At 37.9% G+C, this 20,559-nt stretch overlaps 1 protein-coding gene across 1 annotated transcript in view; it reads left to right on the forward strand.

The window, feature by feature from the left end:
* Positions 1-455: 455 nt before the first annotated feature.
* LOC149806809 (uncharacterized) overlaps positions 456-20,559 on the forward strand; it is a 34,739-nt gene continuing 14,635 nt past the window's right edge. Inside the window, exons 1-3 of the mRNA XM_089958019.1 lie at positions 456-865; positions 2,643-2,728; positions 7,414-7,547. Of these exons, the coding sequence (XP_089814145.1) occupies positions 767-865; positions 2,643-2,728; positions 7,414-7,547 (319 nt within the window). The 5' untranslated portion in view covers positions 456-766. The remainder of the gene's footprint in view (positions 866-2,642; positions 2,729-7,413; positions 7,548-20,559) is intronic.

The following is a 20,559-nucleotide window of genomic DNA, read 5'->3' on the forward strand; positions in this document are numbered from 1 at the left end:
CAGACAAGTTGTGAACGAAGACCGTGCTCCTACCTTATGCTGGCACTATTCACATCCACGAGGTTCCCACCATTAGGCAAAGTTTTGACCTCCAAAATCCAGTCAAACTAAGTGCACAGTAGAAGCGTACATATGGGCACTCTAAGGCAACCCTTAGATGGGTAAGAACTGCTGGTTTGGAAAGGGTAAATTAGCAAATCTGTCTCAGACTTTATTCATTAAACTGAAACTAGAACAAACGGTTGTCACTATTAGCGTATTTATATTTCACAATCGATAGTGTAATGACATTGCGCACAGTAATACATTAATGTAAGCGTCCTCTGTATATTTATAGATCGTATGTTGCATCTAGAACACCATGATAAGGGTTATCTAAATGTATTTATATTTACTTTCGCTAAAAGCTTCTTGTTGGAGATTGTAAGTCATGAGTGTCATGCTAATATTATGTGATAGGTGGTGTTAAAAGAGCAGTCACCAATGAAGTGTGGAGCGTGGTGCTATTGCAAATTCAAATTTTTACCTCTCCTGAGACACCCTTATGTATAATTTACTCTATCGTGATTTTATAATATTTTTGGATTGCAATAGGTACAATTCGTCATCGTTTCCGTCCTGTGAAATAATGACCTAACAGTAATTGATGGTGTTTTCTTACTCAGGAGTGACTGTCTATCGAAAGTAGAATAAAATATTATCTTCAAGAAACGACAGCACCTTCATTGGTATCAGTATACCGTTTTGAGTTCGTTGGCATACCTAGATGAAAATGGTGTCGGAGATTTGCCAGAACAGACAGATGCAATATAATGATGGATTTGACTTCTATACGAAGAATATTCAGTGGTTTCTCATCCCCGCGGTAAGTAACTACATAAGATACATGTATTTTGTCTATTCAGTGAAAAAGACAAATGCTTAGATGAGAATTTTATTTTTTACCTGATGATAATGGGTTACTTATCAAAGGAACAGTCGACATGTACTGGGTAAGGGTGTGACTGAGAGAAAGAGAGGGCGAAGGTGTGGTTGCATAGTTTGACCCTTTCTTCCAAAAGAGTTATATGCAATATCAAACCCATCAGAACATATATGATTGTACTACACCTCTAGTTTTGCACATTAATTGCACTCAACATTTGTTGTGCATACGCATAAAAATTAAAAATCATAATTCACAACCAAATTATAATCCCACGCCTCCCGGTACACTTTGACCTCTCATCAAATCTTAGTTCATTTTGAACATTTAGCCCATAACAAATTACGATTGTAATTAGCTTTTAAGTTGCTTCAAAAGAAGAAAGAGAGATAGACACAGGGGTGTGTAGTACATATAATCAACGTTATCAAATAGAAATATTATCACATATTTCTACGAGGGAAACTAAATAATGCATATTTGTTTTTTATTTTCTCGTTCAGTCATCAACTTCTCATAGTAACTCTTCTGTGGGATAGGCACAACTTAATGATTGACCGCATGTATTCTCACCTCGACTTGACTGCTAAGCATGCTAACAAATCAGATATTTAATCTTATGATCATGACGTGAAAATCAATAATACTACTACCTTGTGTCCTGAATTATTCGGTCCATATTTAAAGTGTTATAACTTGAATTCAATCGCTATTGACAGAATCCACAATATTCCAAAATTTATTCAAGAGCAAACTCACACACACACACACACACACACACACACACATACATATATATATATATATATATATATATATATATATATATATATATATATATATATATATATATATATATATATATATATATGGGGCCCCAAGTGGCCGAGTGGTCTAAAGCGCTCACCGTTCCGGATCACTGCCATCCCACCTCTGTCTGCGTGGGTTCGAGTCCAAGGCCCGGCTAGCGTGGGTACGTGGAAAAGTCTGCCAGTAACGTCTCGTGGGTCGGTGGTTCTTCCCTGGTTTTTCCAGGGTTCTTCCTCCACCAGTTATACTGGACGCCATGTATAACCTATCTTGTGCTGAAAAATGGCTTTAAACCCTAGAACAACAACAACAACAATATATATATATATATATATATATATATATATATATATATATATATATATATATATATATATATATATATATATATATATATATATATATATATATATATATATATATATATTCAGTAAAGACAATAGCAGCAATGGTGCACAACTGTTATAAAAGTTATCTATTTCGAATTGTAAAGTTTATAATTGGGAGAGTGAGGAAGGACATTGACCCCAGCATTATCCAAAGTCCAATATGCATGTCTTTTTTGTTTCAAGAAAACCCAAACAACATCATAAACAATTTTAATGTAAATCAGATATACTGGAAGATTAGAGGGTGAAACACTCTAGTATACTGACTTGGTCACCCACTATTTTATGCGCCTCAGTTTGTGAATAGCCTATTGCAAAAAAGAATGTTGACCCTCTAAGTCTTTAACATATTATTGCTGTAAAATGTATTGAGCAAAGCTTTGATAAAATATCTAGTGTAAGGAGTGGAGAGAACGATCATTTCATTAGCTGCGATAAGCATGTACAAACTTGAAGGTTTCACAAACTTGTCATGTACCCAAGGAATACCAAATGACCCTAACTGTTCTATGATCCAGGTTCTTTTCGCCTTCGCTTGGTCTGTCCTGGAGAAGAGAAAGTCCTTTAAGACCAACATTCTTGGAGGCAGACCGGCCCTGTACAGGTAAATATAATTTTCCTAAACTTGACGTTGAAGAGTGGGATTAAATAATACATTCAAATCACAAGGTATTCAATATATACACGTATGATCTTGCTGTTTCCCATCCTCTGTTCTCACTGATGGCAACCTGATATTCAAGTTTTATTGGATTGTTTATGATTGTAATTCACAATCCTTTTCAGATTGTTGCCAGTACTACTAATCTTCAGGGACGATTTGTGGTCCTTCTGAACAACCGTCATCTTTGCTTTTTCACTGTTAAAATTATCATCTTTTACACTAGTATATGTTTGGCAAGGAGTGTGCAAATAACCCGTTTCCAGTGCATTCGTGTTATCCTGCTGATAATTCCAATTAACTTTCCTACAACATATTGTAATAGTATTAAGGTGAATAGCATGACATTTACAATATATTACCTGGAAAACGTGAATGCACTGTGCATAATATACCTGCAATGGAATTACCACCACCCACCCACACGGTACTAAATATAAAGATTTATTACCTTTGATCTTATACGCCTCAACCAATGTCACATAAAAAGCAAAATCTTTGAGAGTATATTTCTTTAATTTAAAGCAAAAGGCATTAATCTTTCCTAAGTAGAATATTGACCTTGCAATGATGGAGGGGTTTATGTGCATCGATGGCTCGCATAGTTATGCTGGGTGGAACTTAATCCCTTGCAAGTTCACACATGGCATACATGTTGTTCAGAGGCGTAAGCAAGAGGACTCATCTGGTTCCCCATGTTTATAGGTAGGCTATTACACAAAGCCAACAAATTAACTGATAAAAAATGTAATGCTACATAATCAAATACAAAAAGCGTTATATCATAATATGGAGTTACAAGAAGTCTTGTGTTTCCTATTAGTACGATTGGCCATTAAAAGTCAAACGAGAAAGATCGTCCAAAACTCCGAAATTGAACTATAATGGATGCATACATTTTCGAACAAGTGAAAAATGCAAGGAAACATTAATCCGAAAAGCGGGAATGCATGATCCATGTGCTGGGTGTATGTGAGAGTCAATGAACATGTTTTGGAAGATCAATAACTAGCACCGCTTTGACTATGTTAAAAAGATCACGACGAAGAAGTAGCCATCCGTATCATTGTTATGAGAAACGGTCTGAACATATTTGGTTAGAATGGATAACATGGTTGGAATTATATGTACTAACACGTAAAAAGATGAGAAACTGAGCACATATTTCAATTCATCTTTACACAGAAAAAGTACGCGACTTCAGGTAAGACCTTATTTAGTTACTGAATGCCCAACAACCACACTTATTAACAAAGGAAATGAAACTGTAGGCGGTGCTTATGTCTGTTGAGCAATAAAACAATAACGCTTAGAAAATCTTACCTATTTGTTGATGGAACAATATGATTATTGGAGGAATACTATTTGCCCCATTAAAATATATGTATGCCATAACATAGCTGAAACCAAAATGAAATTTATAACCCGGTCATGAATGGAAATTTCTGGGAATCTCTCCAAAAAGCCCGAATAAAGAGAGGGGTCGATATCAAGCAGAAAGTGAAATCAAGATACTCCTCTAAGTGGACATCTTTGAAAGAATTGATAGGGTACAGGGAACACCAGACAAATTCAGGAAGGTAATGACCTAGAACATATGCAAGGACTGCAACACGAACGGTAGAAGGGTACTTGAACTGACTCAAAATTGTACCCGAACACGTTAAGAGAATAAGGTATGGCCTTTATCCAGTTAATATCAAAATAGCATGGTATTTAACTTCACTATACAATATTAAACATGAAATCAACATGATATTTGACATTACTATAATTTTTCTGTTAGTGGTGTAGCTCAAGGATGGTGAAAGGCATCTAGTGTATTAACTTTAAGCTAATATCGCTGGCCAGATCATTGCTTAATCCTACCCTACCAATACATAGACGTTACGCAATCAAGACTTCAGCAGTTCTAAAATTTAGGTTGGCAAAGAAGAAATAGCATAAATCAATACACGGCAAATCTATACAGACACCATCATACACAGGAAACATACCCGCTACTTACGATGAGATAAAAAAGGCCTCAGCCACACTACCTAAGTCGCCTCCTGGAATGCACTGGTTGGCGAGGTGATCACTGAAAAGAGCACGCATCATCACGTTAAACCTGAATATATGCTTTCACGATGACTCCAGCAAATACTGCAGCATCTCAGTGATCAGCATTTTAGCAAGCGGTTTGTAAGTTTCATTTCGAAGATACTCCAACACTTCGGTGGACAAATGGTTCTAGAGGTGTAGAATGGCATTAAGTGCAGGACAATGCAGCAACATAAACCATTGTGGTTTACTACTTCACAACGGAATTAGAACCAGTCAGCAAAGATTGGCTGCGTTCCGAAACTCATTAGCCTTATCTGTTTATTTCCTGGTAACATGCGCGGCAATGTACATTTTGATCGCTTCGCATCTGATAGATTCGATATCAAATGCGGAAGAAAAGACGCCTGTGTCCTGGCACCAATACTCTTCGGTATTTTCTTCTCAATACTTGTTCGACTCGGAATTGTATGTCGTCTACCTCTCGACGAGATCCGATGAAAGAGTGTACAACCTTGATATATATCAAAGTTCAAAATGTGGCACATCCTGATAATGTATGTTCGTAGAAGATATAACACTAGTAGCCCAAAATGAAAGCCCGCTCCCGATCCTTTTTCACTCTCCATTTCATGCCCCACGTTCTACCTCATGATGAGCATATAGAGAAAGATATTCGCACGGCTGTCAGTGATCCACCTCTATAGCATTTCCTTGCAGGCAGTCAGCATGTTTTGTTACCTATGATCTACAGTGACCGACAACCGTCACTTGAATAAGGGATCAACGCTTGCATTGTAAGGGCGGTCATCACCTTAAGCAGATTCACAAAACAAGTCTGGCACAACAATGCACTTGTCATCAGCAATAAAATGCTGATCTATCATGCTTGTGTCCTCAGTATTCTGCTGTATGGATTGAATCTCCACTGCATTCGTCACATCCTTGGTATGTACTGTAAGAACCGACACTGACGTCTTTGCCATGTCATATTTGCCTAGCTTTATGGCACTCCTCAAAGAGAGACGGCGGCGCTAGCTCGGACACGTGAACATGATGCAAGATGCAAGTAGTCCATAGAATATAATCTGCAAGAAAATTACCAAGAGATTGTAGGACGACACAGACTCTGCTCTGTACCTAATAGGAGTGATTTCAACTTCAACAGTGACGAAAGGGAGACATTGTAAAGCAACAGATACAGCTGGTGTCACAGATTCTGCGTTGGAATGAGAGCTTATAGCAAACAGGAGCCGGGCGAACTTCACAGCAAACGCCAGTGCAGGAAAAAAATGTGCCAGTCAGGCACTACCTGTAACATAACACAATTTTACCACCTGCACAAGGCTTTTTGTTTCCATAATATGATCTTTTAGACACATGGGCTAATTATAAATATCAAATGAGCATGGCATTTAGCATTGCGTTAAAAATGACTTTAAATAATTAGAATGCCCTTCAAAGATACTGTATTATACGTATTTTAGAAAATGAATAACAAACGCGTTAAATATACCACATTAAAGAGTTTGCTTAAAAAGAGAAGAATTTAATCATATACTCGAGATTCAAGAAAAATATGAAATTATTTACGTCAGTTCTCCGATAAAAAAAAGTACAGATCAAAAGAATTGGAATATATTTGAAAAAAATCAGCAGAATTAAATACTTTTCAGATGGTATCAAGTGAAAGATATAGGCGTTCCATGTCACAGTTCTAATAAGATATTGAATTAAAACTAGGTCCAATGTAAATCATAAAGTTATGAAATAAATTTGTCCTCACGAAGTGGAACAATTGGAGGCAAATAACCTATTTTAACAATTCATAGGAAGATCTTTGGTAGTACGTCATTGACAGAAAAGAGTTTTATTAAAGCAAGCATATTTAAAGTAAGAAAGAGCTGCTTTTAACATGCTTTTAACATGCTTTCTCCCCATGGGTAATATTGAGCATTGTCCATGCTTCAAGATATATTAGGATGGAGTAGATAAGTTGATAGAAGTACGGAGAAAGTATGAAAGTATGAAATATGAAGGCCTAGAAAGGACGAAATAAATTGCTAGAAGTCCCAATAAAGGACGAAACCCCCAAAATACAATCTGTTTAACATCTTTTGACCCTGCTCCGGCTAGTCACTGATTTTAACTGAAAATAAAAACGTTGCCATCATCAAACCGTTTTAAGTTAATTTAACGTGTATACTGAGTCGTCAGGTGATGACTTTCAATTTAATTCATTGTGCGTTATTAATATGTAACCGTTTTAAGTTAATTTAACGTGTATACTGAGTCGTCAGGTCATGACTTTCAATTTGATTCATTGTGCGGTACTAATGTGTAACCTCTTCTTTGCTAAGTAGTAACCGACTGTGTCATGCAAATAACACACAAGAGGAAGAAAATATTCAGTTTGTCATTATTTAGTTGTTAAGGTGTCGACTATGTGGATCACACCGAACATTTAACTCACACCGAGAAACGCTGCTGAGAAGAACAATTTCAAAAATCAACTCGGTTTATCAAAATATACACCTGGAGTAGAAGGAAAGGTTATATCTGTATCTTTTTATTTATATTCCTAGGGTAATAAATCTTCTGGATGGCGGAGTCCGGGACCGATGGGGAACTAGTTTTATCCTGGGAGCAATGACAACACTTGTCTACAATCTTACAGTTCGAACACTTGTGTCTGCTAGTTTCCCACCTTGGGCGACAGGTACCACTTGTCACCTTCCCATCATTTCACATTCCCTTTCTCAAATACATGCTAGCAAGCTTGTTATAACATACATACATACATACATACATACATACATACATACATACATACATACATACATGCATACATACATACGGACCCTCACCCCCCACCCCATCAAGGCTCATTTTAGAATTCTGGCCTTGTACGAATGTTAATTTTATCGGCAGCTATGCTGACTTATTAGTTACCAAATGTAAATCTGAGGCTTTTATTAAATCTTGGAGAAAAAATAGCAAAAGGAGTTTGCCACGCCAAAGAGATTGATGTTTAATATCTATTGAAAGCCTTTTATGCGTAATTGTTATATTTTTCTTTTTATCATTTTTTTTTTATTATGCGCGAATACACACTTTGACGAATCGATAAGTGCTAGAAGGAAATTTTAGAACGAAATTTTAGAGATTCAGAGGGCTGACCAGGCTGAATTTTAATTTTGTGATCATGCACACGCCACCTCACCCACAAAGGGAACTCCGGGCGCGATAAAACGTACACCCCTTAATTGGGTTCGGAGAGGGACCCAGGCACGTGGACTTGGGTCAAGTTTTACAACTACCCTTTTCAATGATGTTTCATTTTTTATGTTTTTCGTGGCCGCCATTCCATTTATTATAATTTTTTATTACTAACGCTGACAAATATTTATCCGACAAGAGATTTCAACCTGAAGTAACTTTCCACGGGTCGATCGAAAGATTGTCTGTCCTCGATGCTCTAACCACATTAATACCGTCTGTGTTAAGAATATACAACTGAAATAAATTACACGAACGATACCAGCGGTGATCACTGATAATCTTGTCAGGATAAACACAGAAACTTTATTAGTATACGCGCATTTTCTCAGTATCAACTCACTTATAGATAGAGAAATTTAGTATTTTAAATCACTAATCATGTACAATCGTACCTGCTATTGATTTTGTGTGAGCCGCGTATTATTGTTGGCAGGTCAGTGCGTCATACATATTTTGGCATCCCGGCAGTTAGCTGTAGTAAAACAAAAATACGTTGCATTACTGGTATACTGAAATCTTTTATGTCAACCGACCGGTGATCTGTAATTAAATCGTTGTTGTAATAATAATGATGAGTGATTCTGTTGGACTTGGCCGACAAAAAAGGTGGCGTCGATCTTAAGCCCCTCCCCCGTCAAGGCCCAATATCGTAATCAGGCCCGAAAAAAATTTAAATACATATAAAATACAAAAAAGAGCGAGTAAACGAAGCCCCCATGCTGCAAAACTGGCCTACAAGTTTTTTAATTTTTTTCATTCAAAGTATGAATCAGAAGCTTCTATAAAAAAAAAGTGTAGCAAATATTTCTACTGACTAATATAGTTCAATTTTATTTTTTAATTAAAGTTTACCGAATAAGCTGAGTTAGTTACCGGATTTCCGACAAGCTGTACTGAATATATATGGTTATCAAAACATTTCCATCTGATCCAATTGATAAAAACTCTTTTATTTATTATGTAGATAAATTTGTTGATTCTACTGGCCATGGTGTCTTTTTGTGTTAGCCTGATTTTCCGCGTTGGCTATGTTTGCTCAAAGCAACAGCCTGTACATTTTCTAAATGATTATCGGTTTTGTCTCAGTTCATTTGGTCGATAAAAAGACCGTAATCTATCATACCTAAAAACATCAGGTGTTGAGCCCAAGTGCGCGGATCTAACACCCACTGGTTACTTCATCAAGTCGTTCCCCCGTAACTCTCGCGGAGGTGGAATTGCTGCCATCGCAAAGAACTCTATGATCAAACGTCTTAACCACAACTTTCAATATCGACATCACATCGTTTGAACTAGTCCAATCCTCACTCACACTGGATCAAAGGTCAGTCCATTTTTACTTCTTATCCTAGTAAAAAAAACAAGCTGACTGAATCTCTCTTTTTGAGCAGTTTCCGAATCTCTTGGAGTATGGAAATTCGATAGGTAACAACCTGATTATTCTTGGAGATTTCAACTTTCACTTTGACTGTCCCGGAAACCCAAACACATAAAAACTCCTAGATACCATTAATGTTTTCAACCTCAAACAGTTAACCAACCCACCCATAAACATGGTCACATTGTAGACTGGATTCTTCATAGACCTGATGATAACATTCTACGGTCTTCCGTGGTATCCCATAAACTTGCATCAGATCACCTCTGCATAAATGCCATCTAGACGTATCAGTCCCTAACCCTCCACCTTTATCTGCTACTAAGAGAAGCCTCCGTATGATAAACAGAACCAAACTAATACATGACATCCAAGCAAACCTAACAACTTGCTTACCTAATACAGCAGAACAACTCGAGAACTGCCTGCGTTCAGTGCTCGACAAACATGCCCCAGCTACCAACTGCAGAGTATCAATTTAAAAGTTTTATCCATTGTATAGCAGTGTTAGGGACTAGCTTCGCACTGCTAAAAGAGACCGCCGTAAAGTTGAGAGGCTTTGGCTTTCCACAAGACTCGCTATTCATAAGCAAATATATGAACCCGCTAAGAAGAATGACACAAATATAGTCCATGAGGCGAAATCAGCCCACTATACTACTAAGATCATGGAAAGTTCCAGCTGCAAAGAGCTCTTCGAGATTACTGACAAGATACTGTCAAGGAACAAATCTACACCACTTCCAACTACTGTCTCTCAAATCGACCTTCCGGACATGTTTGCAAATTTCTTAGGTGACAAAGTACAAACCATTAGAGATAAGCTTGACACCACAATTTCAATTGACTCGTCGTCACCATACAGTTGGGATACAGAATTTGAGCGGCAATCATTAGCAGCATTTGAACCTGTCTCTATGGATTTCGTCGTACAATCGTGATGAAGAGTATACCAAAGTCATGTGAACTTGATCCAATTCCAGCATCACTGCTGCTTGAGTGCTTATATCCAGTATTGCCTTCACTAACCTCTCTCTCATCAGGGTAATTCCCATTATTTTTTAAACATGCCATTGTAAGAAGAAACCAACACAATACCATAACGATTTAAAGAACTACCGCCCAGTTTCTAATCTCCCATTCATATCAAAAATCTTATCCCAACTTCTATCTCATATGAATTCAAACAGTCTTTTTAGCAATGTACAATCTGCATATCGCCCTTGCCACAGTACTGAAACTTCTCTTCTAAACGTAGTTAATGACATTATCTCTGCTTTGGATAGCGGACAGATTACAGTCCTCACCCTCCTTGATCTGTCTGCAGCATTTGACACAAAAGACCGTGATATATTACTTCACCGTCTCAAGCATGTATTTGGCATTCATGATACAGCCTTACTGTGGTTCAAGTCCTACTTGGTCAACAGGACACACATTGTGTCTGCAAATGGAATACACTCCAGCCCAGTTGATCTATGTTGTGGTGTTCCACGGGGGTCTGTTCATTGACATGTTCTCTTCATTCTATACACTCAGCCGATCTCAAGTGTCATAGATCATCATCCAGTGTCTCACCAATTGTACGCTGATGACACCCAAATATACAAATCTAGCCACTCAACTGAAGCTGATGCTACCATCCAAGGTGTAGAGAGGTGCATTTCTGATGTGAAATCATGGATGGCATGATGTAACAAGCTGCAAATGAATGATGATAAAACTATGGCCATCCTGATCACAACACAAACACTTTCTCATTCACATCCTTTACCTCAAATAATAAATATCAGCAACACCAACATTAAATTCACACAGTTAGTAAGAAACCTAGGGGTTACTCTCGACAGTACTCTCACATTGCACCAAAATGTCATGAACATATGCAAGACTGCATATCTTGAGCTGAGACGCATCAGCTCCATTTGCAAATATCTTTCAGTTGATCCCATTAAAACACTTGTGTGTTCATTAATACTTTCAAGACTGGACTATTGTAACTCAATTCTGTCTGGTTCATCTCAATATCTACTTCAGAAACTTCAAAAAGTTAAAACACAGCTGCTCAGATCATGCATAGAGTACCACGATCAAAGCACAACTCCCCGGTGCTCTGTACCCTACACTGGCTATGCATTTGATCCAGAATCAAACATAAAATTTGTTCTCTGTGCAACATACCTATCCGACTTCATTCATGTGTACAGACCAGCAAGATATTTACGCTCCTCTTCCTACTATGAAAACAAAGTCATATGGACAGCGTTCTTTTGCATACCAGGGCTCAACAACGTGGAATGAAGTGCCCACTGAACTTAGACACAAAGACACAGTGATCCCAGTCAAGAATGCTCTCAAAGCTCACTTGTTTCGACTGCAAGAACAAACTAAAAGCCTAATAATGTTTCCTAACTTAAATATTTTGAGCATGTTTTTTGTTTTCTAATTTCATGGTGTTTGTTTTTGTAATCATATCATTATATATGTTTTTATCTTATAGGTGTTGTCTAATGTTGCAAAGCGCTTAGAGCTTCTAAAGTTTAGGCGCTATACAAAGTTCTCATCATCATCATTATCATCATCACCATCATCATCATCATCATCATCATTATTATTATTATTATTATTATTATTATTATTATAGAGTATACATCTATGCCTTACACCAGATATGCACCTTTCAAAAAACTGTTTAGTTCCTGGAAAAAGAGCAGATAAATTTTTTTAACATTTTATATATTTGGTAATTCATCGATTGCACTTTCAGAAGCTGGTGTTGTCTAGTAGGACATAATTCGCTTTCCCTATCTTAATATGGGTTAAAGATAATGTACTTTAGACAAATTCGGGCTGATTTTTGTTAGCACAAAGAAGCAGTCATTTGAGTTAATGTGTGCTTAGATCATGTACAATTTCCATAAGTACAATACACATTACATCAGAGTAACATAGAGGTATGCCAACATTATCTCCCCCTGTTCATGTTTCAAATTCAAACAATTTCAACTTGCATACGTCACTCTCTCATAAGTATATAATAACTGATGAGCGCCCCATGAAGCATTTGAAAGTAAAATTGTGAAAATAATAGTTTTTCAATTTTTACTGCCACAAATTATAATATCGATCATTATGTAACCTACATTACTGACAGCCCGAATAGATATTTCCTTTTTGCAGTTTCAGATAATACAAGCTCTGTTGGCCTCATAATTCCTGTATATAGGAAGTTTCTTAAACTCATCAATGCTAATATCTTTTTCAACTTCGTCCATATATAAATTTCCTTTCTTCGAATATAAATTATTTTTAATGTATCTCTCGAGACCATCTAGTGCGTCCTTTATTTTAATTTCGTTAGAAGTGTTTTTTATTTCAAAATATCTCTTCAACGCTTACATTTTTCTACCTCCACAAAATACACACAGTTTGGTTCTCCCTCTGACACCAACTCCACAATTTAAACCGAGTTTTGGCCCAAGACTGCCATGGCGAACACTTGTCAAATTTCCACAACAATAATCACCACAACAGTTTATCCCGCATTGTGTTGTAGATCCTTCCATGAGCCACCTACAAGTTTTCTTTGCTCATATAATTTTAATAACATCTAATTGGAGAAATTTCAATTAGGAATAAATCTGTTCTTATATATAATAATGAGCTTATATATAAAAATGAGTGATTCGACGGTTGCGAAGCACCTGAGAGAACAGTATCAGAAAACCCCACATCGGTTCATTACAATATGTTTACACGATCCAGCAGCATGTTATCGAATTGGTCTCGATTAAAATCTTTTTTAAAAGAATACATTTACTGAACCAGGAAAATATTGACGAGATTACCTCTGAGTTTGAGCAATTACAACAACATGGTCTCGCGGGTCAACGATGATTTTTTTTAAAATGATACAGCAGCGACAGGAAGAGGGCAGATATACATTAGAGGTAGAAAACGCATTTTCAAATCACTACAACGCAAAATGGAATTGACCTTGGTTGGTTTACATGACGAACACGAGAGAGCTCAAGTTGTTCCACTGGCAAGCGCCATTGAGAAAATACGACCACAGCTAGGATTCCCAAATCCACCGTATAGCACCGTCACCAGTACCAAAATAATTAACGACCAAACTATTTTGGGGATTTTTTCACGGTTGGCTGTTTCACATTCTGTCACGCATATACAAACTAATAGCCAATTCTTCCCGACTTGTGTCCATAAATTACCGCCGTGGTCGGTTAGACAAAAACGTATTCGTGACAGCGGAGGATTATGACATCGTAAATAAACAGGATTAATGGACATTGACACAATCAAACGACTAAGGGTAACCTCCGGAGACAAGCTGTAAAGAACATATTTCTGCTGGGCCTGCCCCGTCTGTGATCCAGACGTGATGTAGCTACCGTCGACTGCATCACAGACTACAGTTACATAAATCGTCAAGGTGATATTAACTATACCCGGCGCTACATTGAGACCACCACCAGTTGGATCGTTGTTATGTCAGAGAATATCTGGAGGGCATCTTATTTTCTTCCATGGGGCACAGATCTTTGGAACATTTTCGTCAATTATGACATTGATATTCTTTTTCATTTTTTAGGATACAAGTGGAATAGTTTGAATGGACTCAGTTGGACTTCGGTGATCTTAAAATAATCAAGAAATGACTTTTTTATAATCGGGATCATTACAGGTTACTCTGTCAACTATCTTTGTAAAAGATGAAGCATCTGAATTATCACGGTTCAGATGTCTTATTGTGCTAAAGATTTGTTTTGCTAAGATCATCATTCGCATACTCAGTCACATGCTGCTCAAACATCGCTCGTAGATTGTATGGTTTATTTTATTGTTCTTTCACAATCGCGCTGACGATTTCTCTTATTTGAGAAATTAATATGCGCTTATCCAAACGTGACCATTTAGAGAAGAGTCTCTCACACTCTGGCCCTATCACATTAACTAAATGCTCTAAATAAATAATCAGATTGCGTTTCCTCTATATTTTGATTTAACACGACTGACACGGTTCCTGAAAATATGTCGGTGGAATGACGTCATGGAAATGTGGTAACGCTAAACACGGAGAGCCTGTACACCGGGGGACCTCAGCGGTATGTTTGATGGAGATGTTTTCTTGTGAACATTTTGCTGATCCATACGCTACTGTGTTGATGTACGAAGTCGTACGAATATTGAATATTTATGATTATTTCCTCGATTTCTGTGAGCTTAACGCCGGCGACCATTAGATTTCCAAAGAAATTAGTAGAGACTCTGTTTATATTTCTGTGAATATTCGTGAACACGGTTACATGATTCTTATATTCAGATATGATCACTGATTGTTATTTACGAGGTCTTGAACGGGACGTTGTTGCTGTCCACGTATTTCTTCGATACAGCTTCATCGTCCGATTCTGGTTCTCTCATATTAGTAGTTTTGCTTCCGCTCATGCTGAGTTGAACAGTTATTGTATCGCCGTCTTTAGTAAACGTATAAAGATCTCTCATGCGGTCCCTCAAAACTGATGCGCTTGTGTCTTTGATTTTTCCACCCTCAATAAATACCACGATGTTATCGTTGGTCGCATCAAAATGTCGCGACACATTTGATATTGCTCGTCTTTAGCCACCCATGTTGATCCTAAAAAACAGCATCATCATCCGAATCAACCCCGCTGAGTGACATACTATCAGCAGATTCAACTCGTGTTGCATACGCTGACATTCAATTATGCTGGGACCCTCGTGTGAGCTGATCTTCCGTAAATAGCTGTCATTATAAAGTATTAAACTGTTTAAAACCACTGTCCACTGGTGTAGTTGTGTGTGTGACCTGGTATGGCTTGATCATCTGATTTTAAAATTTTCTCACAAAAACAACATTAATTTTTTCATATGCCTTTGTAAATCGTGATGATGTTGCATATATTATTTTAACGGTTTGCGGCTTAATTATCCTGAAAATGAGAGAGTTTTGCGGAGATGGTATAGTCACACCTTAAGTATACATGGAGAATTTTACTTCAAGGCCAGGTATGCTATTCTCATTTCAAAATACTTCATCATAATGATCGGCTCTTTTATAACTTATGCGACTGATATTCTATAATATCCTTTGGTTAACTTATTTTGATAGAGTGGGCTAATCACTATATATTTGTCCTTTTCAGAGATGATATAAGAATCTAGCATAAATGCACTCGTCATATTGTTTTGCATAGCATCTATTCTATTGTTCCGATTATCAATCCTTATATTTATCTCTTTAATCTTTCCACAAAATTTGACAGTGTCCAGTCAGCAGCTAACTCCATTAGCTACTGCTGATACTCTACCGAGCACTTGTTGAATATTATTAACTTTATTCTCTATATCAATTGATTCTGCTTTAAGCTCGCTTATCTTTCCATCATATCCATTAACTAATCCTGATATTTCTGCGAGCGTTTTATTAATCGTTTCTATTGAGGGTTTAATGCTGACCAGATCACCAGAATTGTGTGCGGTTCTTGGCGAGCTTAGTGTTGACGAGTATTGGTTTTACATCGAAATCATAGGCGACTTGAAGAAGAATCTGATAGTTTGTGGCATGGCTCGTAAACGCGGTTACATGACCATCAAACTCAGATCGCAATGAGGTTAATATATCACTCGCTGTCGTTAATGAGGTCCTTATCGCGACGTTGCTGTCATCCACGAACTTCTTCGTGGCAGCTTCATTGGCTAATTTCGGTTCTCCCAAACCACAATTCTATTTCCAGTCATTACTAGTACACCAGTCATTGAACCACCGGATGTAGGAACATATCTATGGAACTCAGCGGGGATCGCTGCGATTGATATATTCGAGTTCTTATTTTTCCGACGCCGGTAGATATCACGAAGTTATCTTTGGTTGCACCAAAACCTCGCCGAATAATATCAGCCCACTTGATATTCCTCGTCTTTAACCGTCATTGTTGATCCTGAAAAACAGCAACTTCATCCTCGTCAACATACGTGAGACTCATCAAGCTCATGTCGCGTCACATACGTGGACAAATCATCTGGATACCTACCTGTAGGAGATCTTCCGTAAATATCTACCATTATGAATTACCAAACCTGTTTAAAATGATGCCGTCTGCTGGTATACTTATGCACGACTTAATGCTGCGGTGCTGATGACCTTGACACGACATTAAGTACAGCAAGTACTCCCGGGTCACATATAGTTGGATCCATTGATGTCTGTGTTGGTAACATTGAATACCAGATCGGAGCACAGTACCACTAATATGCTGTAAAAATTATGTCGGTGTAACCAATCAAGGTAAACAAAACCGCGTGGATCAACCTAGAATGCAACACAGTATATAGCTGGAACAGAGCTCGCACGTGCATGTCTAAATTTTCAAGATCAATGATGCCTGTTTCAACGCGATTTGGTTATTCCGGTAATTAATCAAGCATGAAAACACCTCTGAAGTTTTTAATGTTTAATCGCCGAAGAGCATCAATTAAATCAAAACTGAAAATGGGGAATTTTAGCAAAACACACCTTGCAGTCTCAGACCTTGACCGTACTTTGTTACTGGTAATCTTAGAACCCGTCCCCTTTTTTAAGTCTTTAATCTGTGTTCTGTTCCTGTTTTCAGTGCCATACCGGCGGATTTTCCAACTGCACCGAGTGCAGCTGCTTTTGCAACAGCTGGAGCTCAGCGACAATTATTGCTAGTACATCGCCGGTTTTCGCTGTATCGTTGATAGCAGAAAGATCAAGTTGCACTCCAGTTTTTGATTTCTTGGCGATTTTGTAGTTTTTGAGCTGACGTTCAGTCAGCGAAAGTTTATATGGGCCTTGCAACGCGTAGATTTTAAAGATATTTTTGTCCCAGAATTCTTTTTTGAAGCAGATTGCAGCTTTTTAATCTGACCGGGTGTCATAGTGACGCTGACTTGAAGATATGACATAAATTACATGTTTTCGACTGGTGCATCATTGACCCTCATTCTTCCATCAACGCTTTCAAGCAAAATTGTTTTAACATTATAACAGCAATTGCTCTGTAACCACAAGGACCAACGCACGTGCATGTCTAAATGTTCCAATGAGAAATATTAGACTTGATTGAGAAATCACTCTAAGATATCTACAGACCAGATTCAACATTATGATCACGCCCCATGAATCTCATTAGATTATGAAATGCCCGTGCTACATTGTTTTGTTCGAAACTCAGTATTATGTCTTAGGACGGTTCTTGATGACTGTTTATTCTTAACGAAATCGTAGACACCCTTAAACTGGCAAACACCAGGGTTTCTTTCTTCATTTTCCAATCTTGCATTAGCTTCAAATGCAAAGAATATATGTCGTGGTGCTGAAATTCCCTTTTGTGATGTTATCTGCCATTTAAATGTGCAGTGTTTGTAACTGAGACAGTGGTCAGTGTCTAACATGACAGCTTCGACATACCACTGTTATCCATGAAAAAGAGCAGCCGTTATTCTTCAGGAATTGATTGTATCATCGTTGGCATCCATAACGCAAGTTTTGATAGTTCAGATTGAATTGTTGTCGGTGGACTTTCGAACTAACTCAGCCATATGTTTGGCCCCACAGATACCTTTTCTAACATGTCTGCTGAATCCAAAGATATGTGACAGCGGTATCTCACAGCTGAATGTTGCATCGGCGTTAACATGTGATCGTTGTGCTGCACATTCCAGGTTAAATTCTGGATTGGAGCCATGGACTACCTGGGTTACGTCGGTGTCAGCGGCGTCGGCGAAGTTTCTTTTTCGTCTTATTGTATACTGTGTATGGTAAGGATGGTCAGTATTATCCTTTGGAAACATCATTGATGAACAAGCAAACCTCGAATAAGCATCGGAATATCTTGTAAGACCGAGTATCAGCGTAGCAAGATTGACATCATTGTGACATACCTCGAATTGTCTACCAGCGATGTAATATGAGGCAGTTTTAAATAATGCCACAATATCGTTATTAACAAGTCCACATTTGTCATTTGCCGCATATGCAGTATTGTAATTTTTCACAAGTTTACCCTGAACTTCAGTGAATGCCTATGCGGGAAGGAAATACTTGGATATATCTTGGATTTGTAGTTCGATTCGTCTATGTTGGTTTGGTTCTCGCGCTTCATCAGATTAATATTCATAATCACACAACGACTTATCCTTAAATACTGGTACAGCCATGTCAAAACCGAGATCAGACACACGTTTGAACATTTTATTATATTATATTCATTGTTGTTCTAACATCGATCAATAAACGGTGTATCACCGACGACGACTGGCCAGACCACACCCCGCTATTAGGTTTTCAGTTATATCTTTTCCATTTCTGCTGCGGTTTGTTTCGACGGCACTCCAGCTTATTCTTTCAGTCGTTCATTTGCAGCTTGATTTATTATTTCACTGACACTTGCTGTCATCACTTAGGTGCTGAGCAGTATTATAGACTGCGGTTTTCGTCGTACTAATTGTGATAGTCTATCACTGATTGCTAAGGATGCTTTACCAACAGCATCACCAACAGTGCCAATACCATAATCACGAACAACTTTGATGGCTTTCGTGCCTAAATGTTTTGCAATTGGGATACCCTTTGGGGCTATCCTTCTGAATAAACCTTGAATAACATCGCCGATTCCATCTCCGTAGATCGCTTTATAAACAGGAAATTGTGATTTTATCACCCCGACGTTTTCAGGTCCATTGTGTATAATCATTTTGTTATAGCCGATCTAATTGACCGATAAGTGCCCGATAAACGCTACTGTTCATGAGGCCAGCGGAAAATAAACGTTGACAAATGATGATTTCGTTGGAATTATTGCCTGCTCGTTTTCCACCAATCAGAATTTCTAGTCGATCAACATCAGTGAGGATGCTATTTGGACAAAGTTTATCTTGAATCACCAGCGATTCAGTGGTCACATTACCGCCTTGTCGCAAGTGGCAAGGCAACTTCCGGCTGCTCCTTCAGATGTTTCATCGTTCGGATCCTGTTGTGGTTCTGAAGAGATCTTCTGGTGGCGTCTTTTACGCAGCCTTACCTGTTCCTTCACTGCTTCAGCTCTAGTTTTTACACCCGACTTTCTCCTTTCTTCTCTTGCTTTTTTGAATTAAAGCTACATACTTTAAAACATTATACGCTACATTACTGATATACTGAATTTTTTGTCTCCTAACCGGTGATATGTATTTAAATCGTTGTTGTAATAATACTAATGAGTGATTCTGCGCTTACTATAGAGTCTCGTACAGCTAAATTAACTCGACAACGGCTAGATGTAGTTAAGGATATATATTTCAGTCCGGGATACTGTCAAACAGCAGTTACAACAACGTCAGGAAATGTGGAATTTTCAGAAGGTACAGACCATTTATTTAACCTATTGTCGAACCAACCCCAAATTTTTTTGCATCAACTGAGGCGACACAGAAAACACTTGAAACATTACCTGCTGATATTGTTGTCAGTCTACAACGCCCCCTCCCACCACACCAGTTCAACAACCACCCGACGTTCAACCACCACCATCATCAAGAGATAACACCAACATAATAAATAAATTTGCTGAGGAGGGCATTGCCACTATCAGGGATAAAAACCAAAATAATTGATATTCGGATACGACGGTAGACATCAATATATAAAACCTGACTTTATTCATACTCTAAAAGTTGCCGATTGGTTTAAAGATGTACAGTGGTCCCCCTCTTATACGGCCACCCCTTCTGCACCAATAAAGTGGCCGTATAAGACGGGTGGCCTTTCCAGAGGGGGATAACGTTTTGGTGAGAAATATATGTAATGTGTGTAGTAAGAAAGCTACATACTTCAAAGAACTTAACATTTTTGTTTAAAAGTAACATTAATTATTAAAAGGTTCCTCTTGTTATAAGAATAGACATTATCTTCTTGTTATAATAATAGACTATTACAACTGAATATACATTAATAGTGCTTATTCTTGGCGTAAGCGTGATATGCGAGCGGGTATTGTTGTCATGCACATTGCAAAACCATCCAAAA

Source organism: Sinohyriopsis cumingii, chromosome 1 (assembly GCF_028554795.1).
Source record: "Sinohyriopsis cumingii isolate HCF-2022 chromosome 1, ASM2855479v2, whole genome shotgun sequence".
In the NCBI taxonomy this organism is placed as follows: domain Eukaryota; kingdom Metazoa; phylum Mollusca; class Bivalvia; order Unionida; family Unionidae; genus Sinohyriopsis; species Sinohyriopsis cumingii.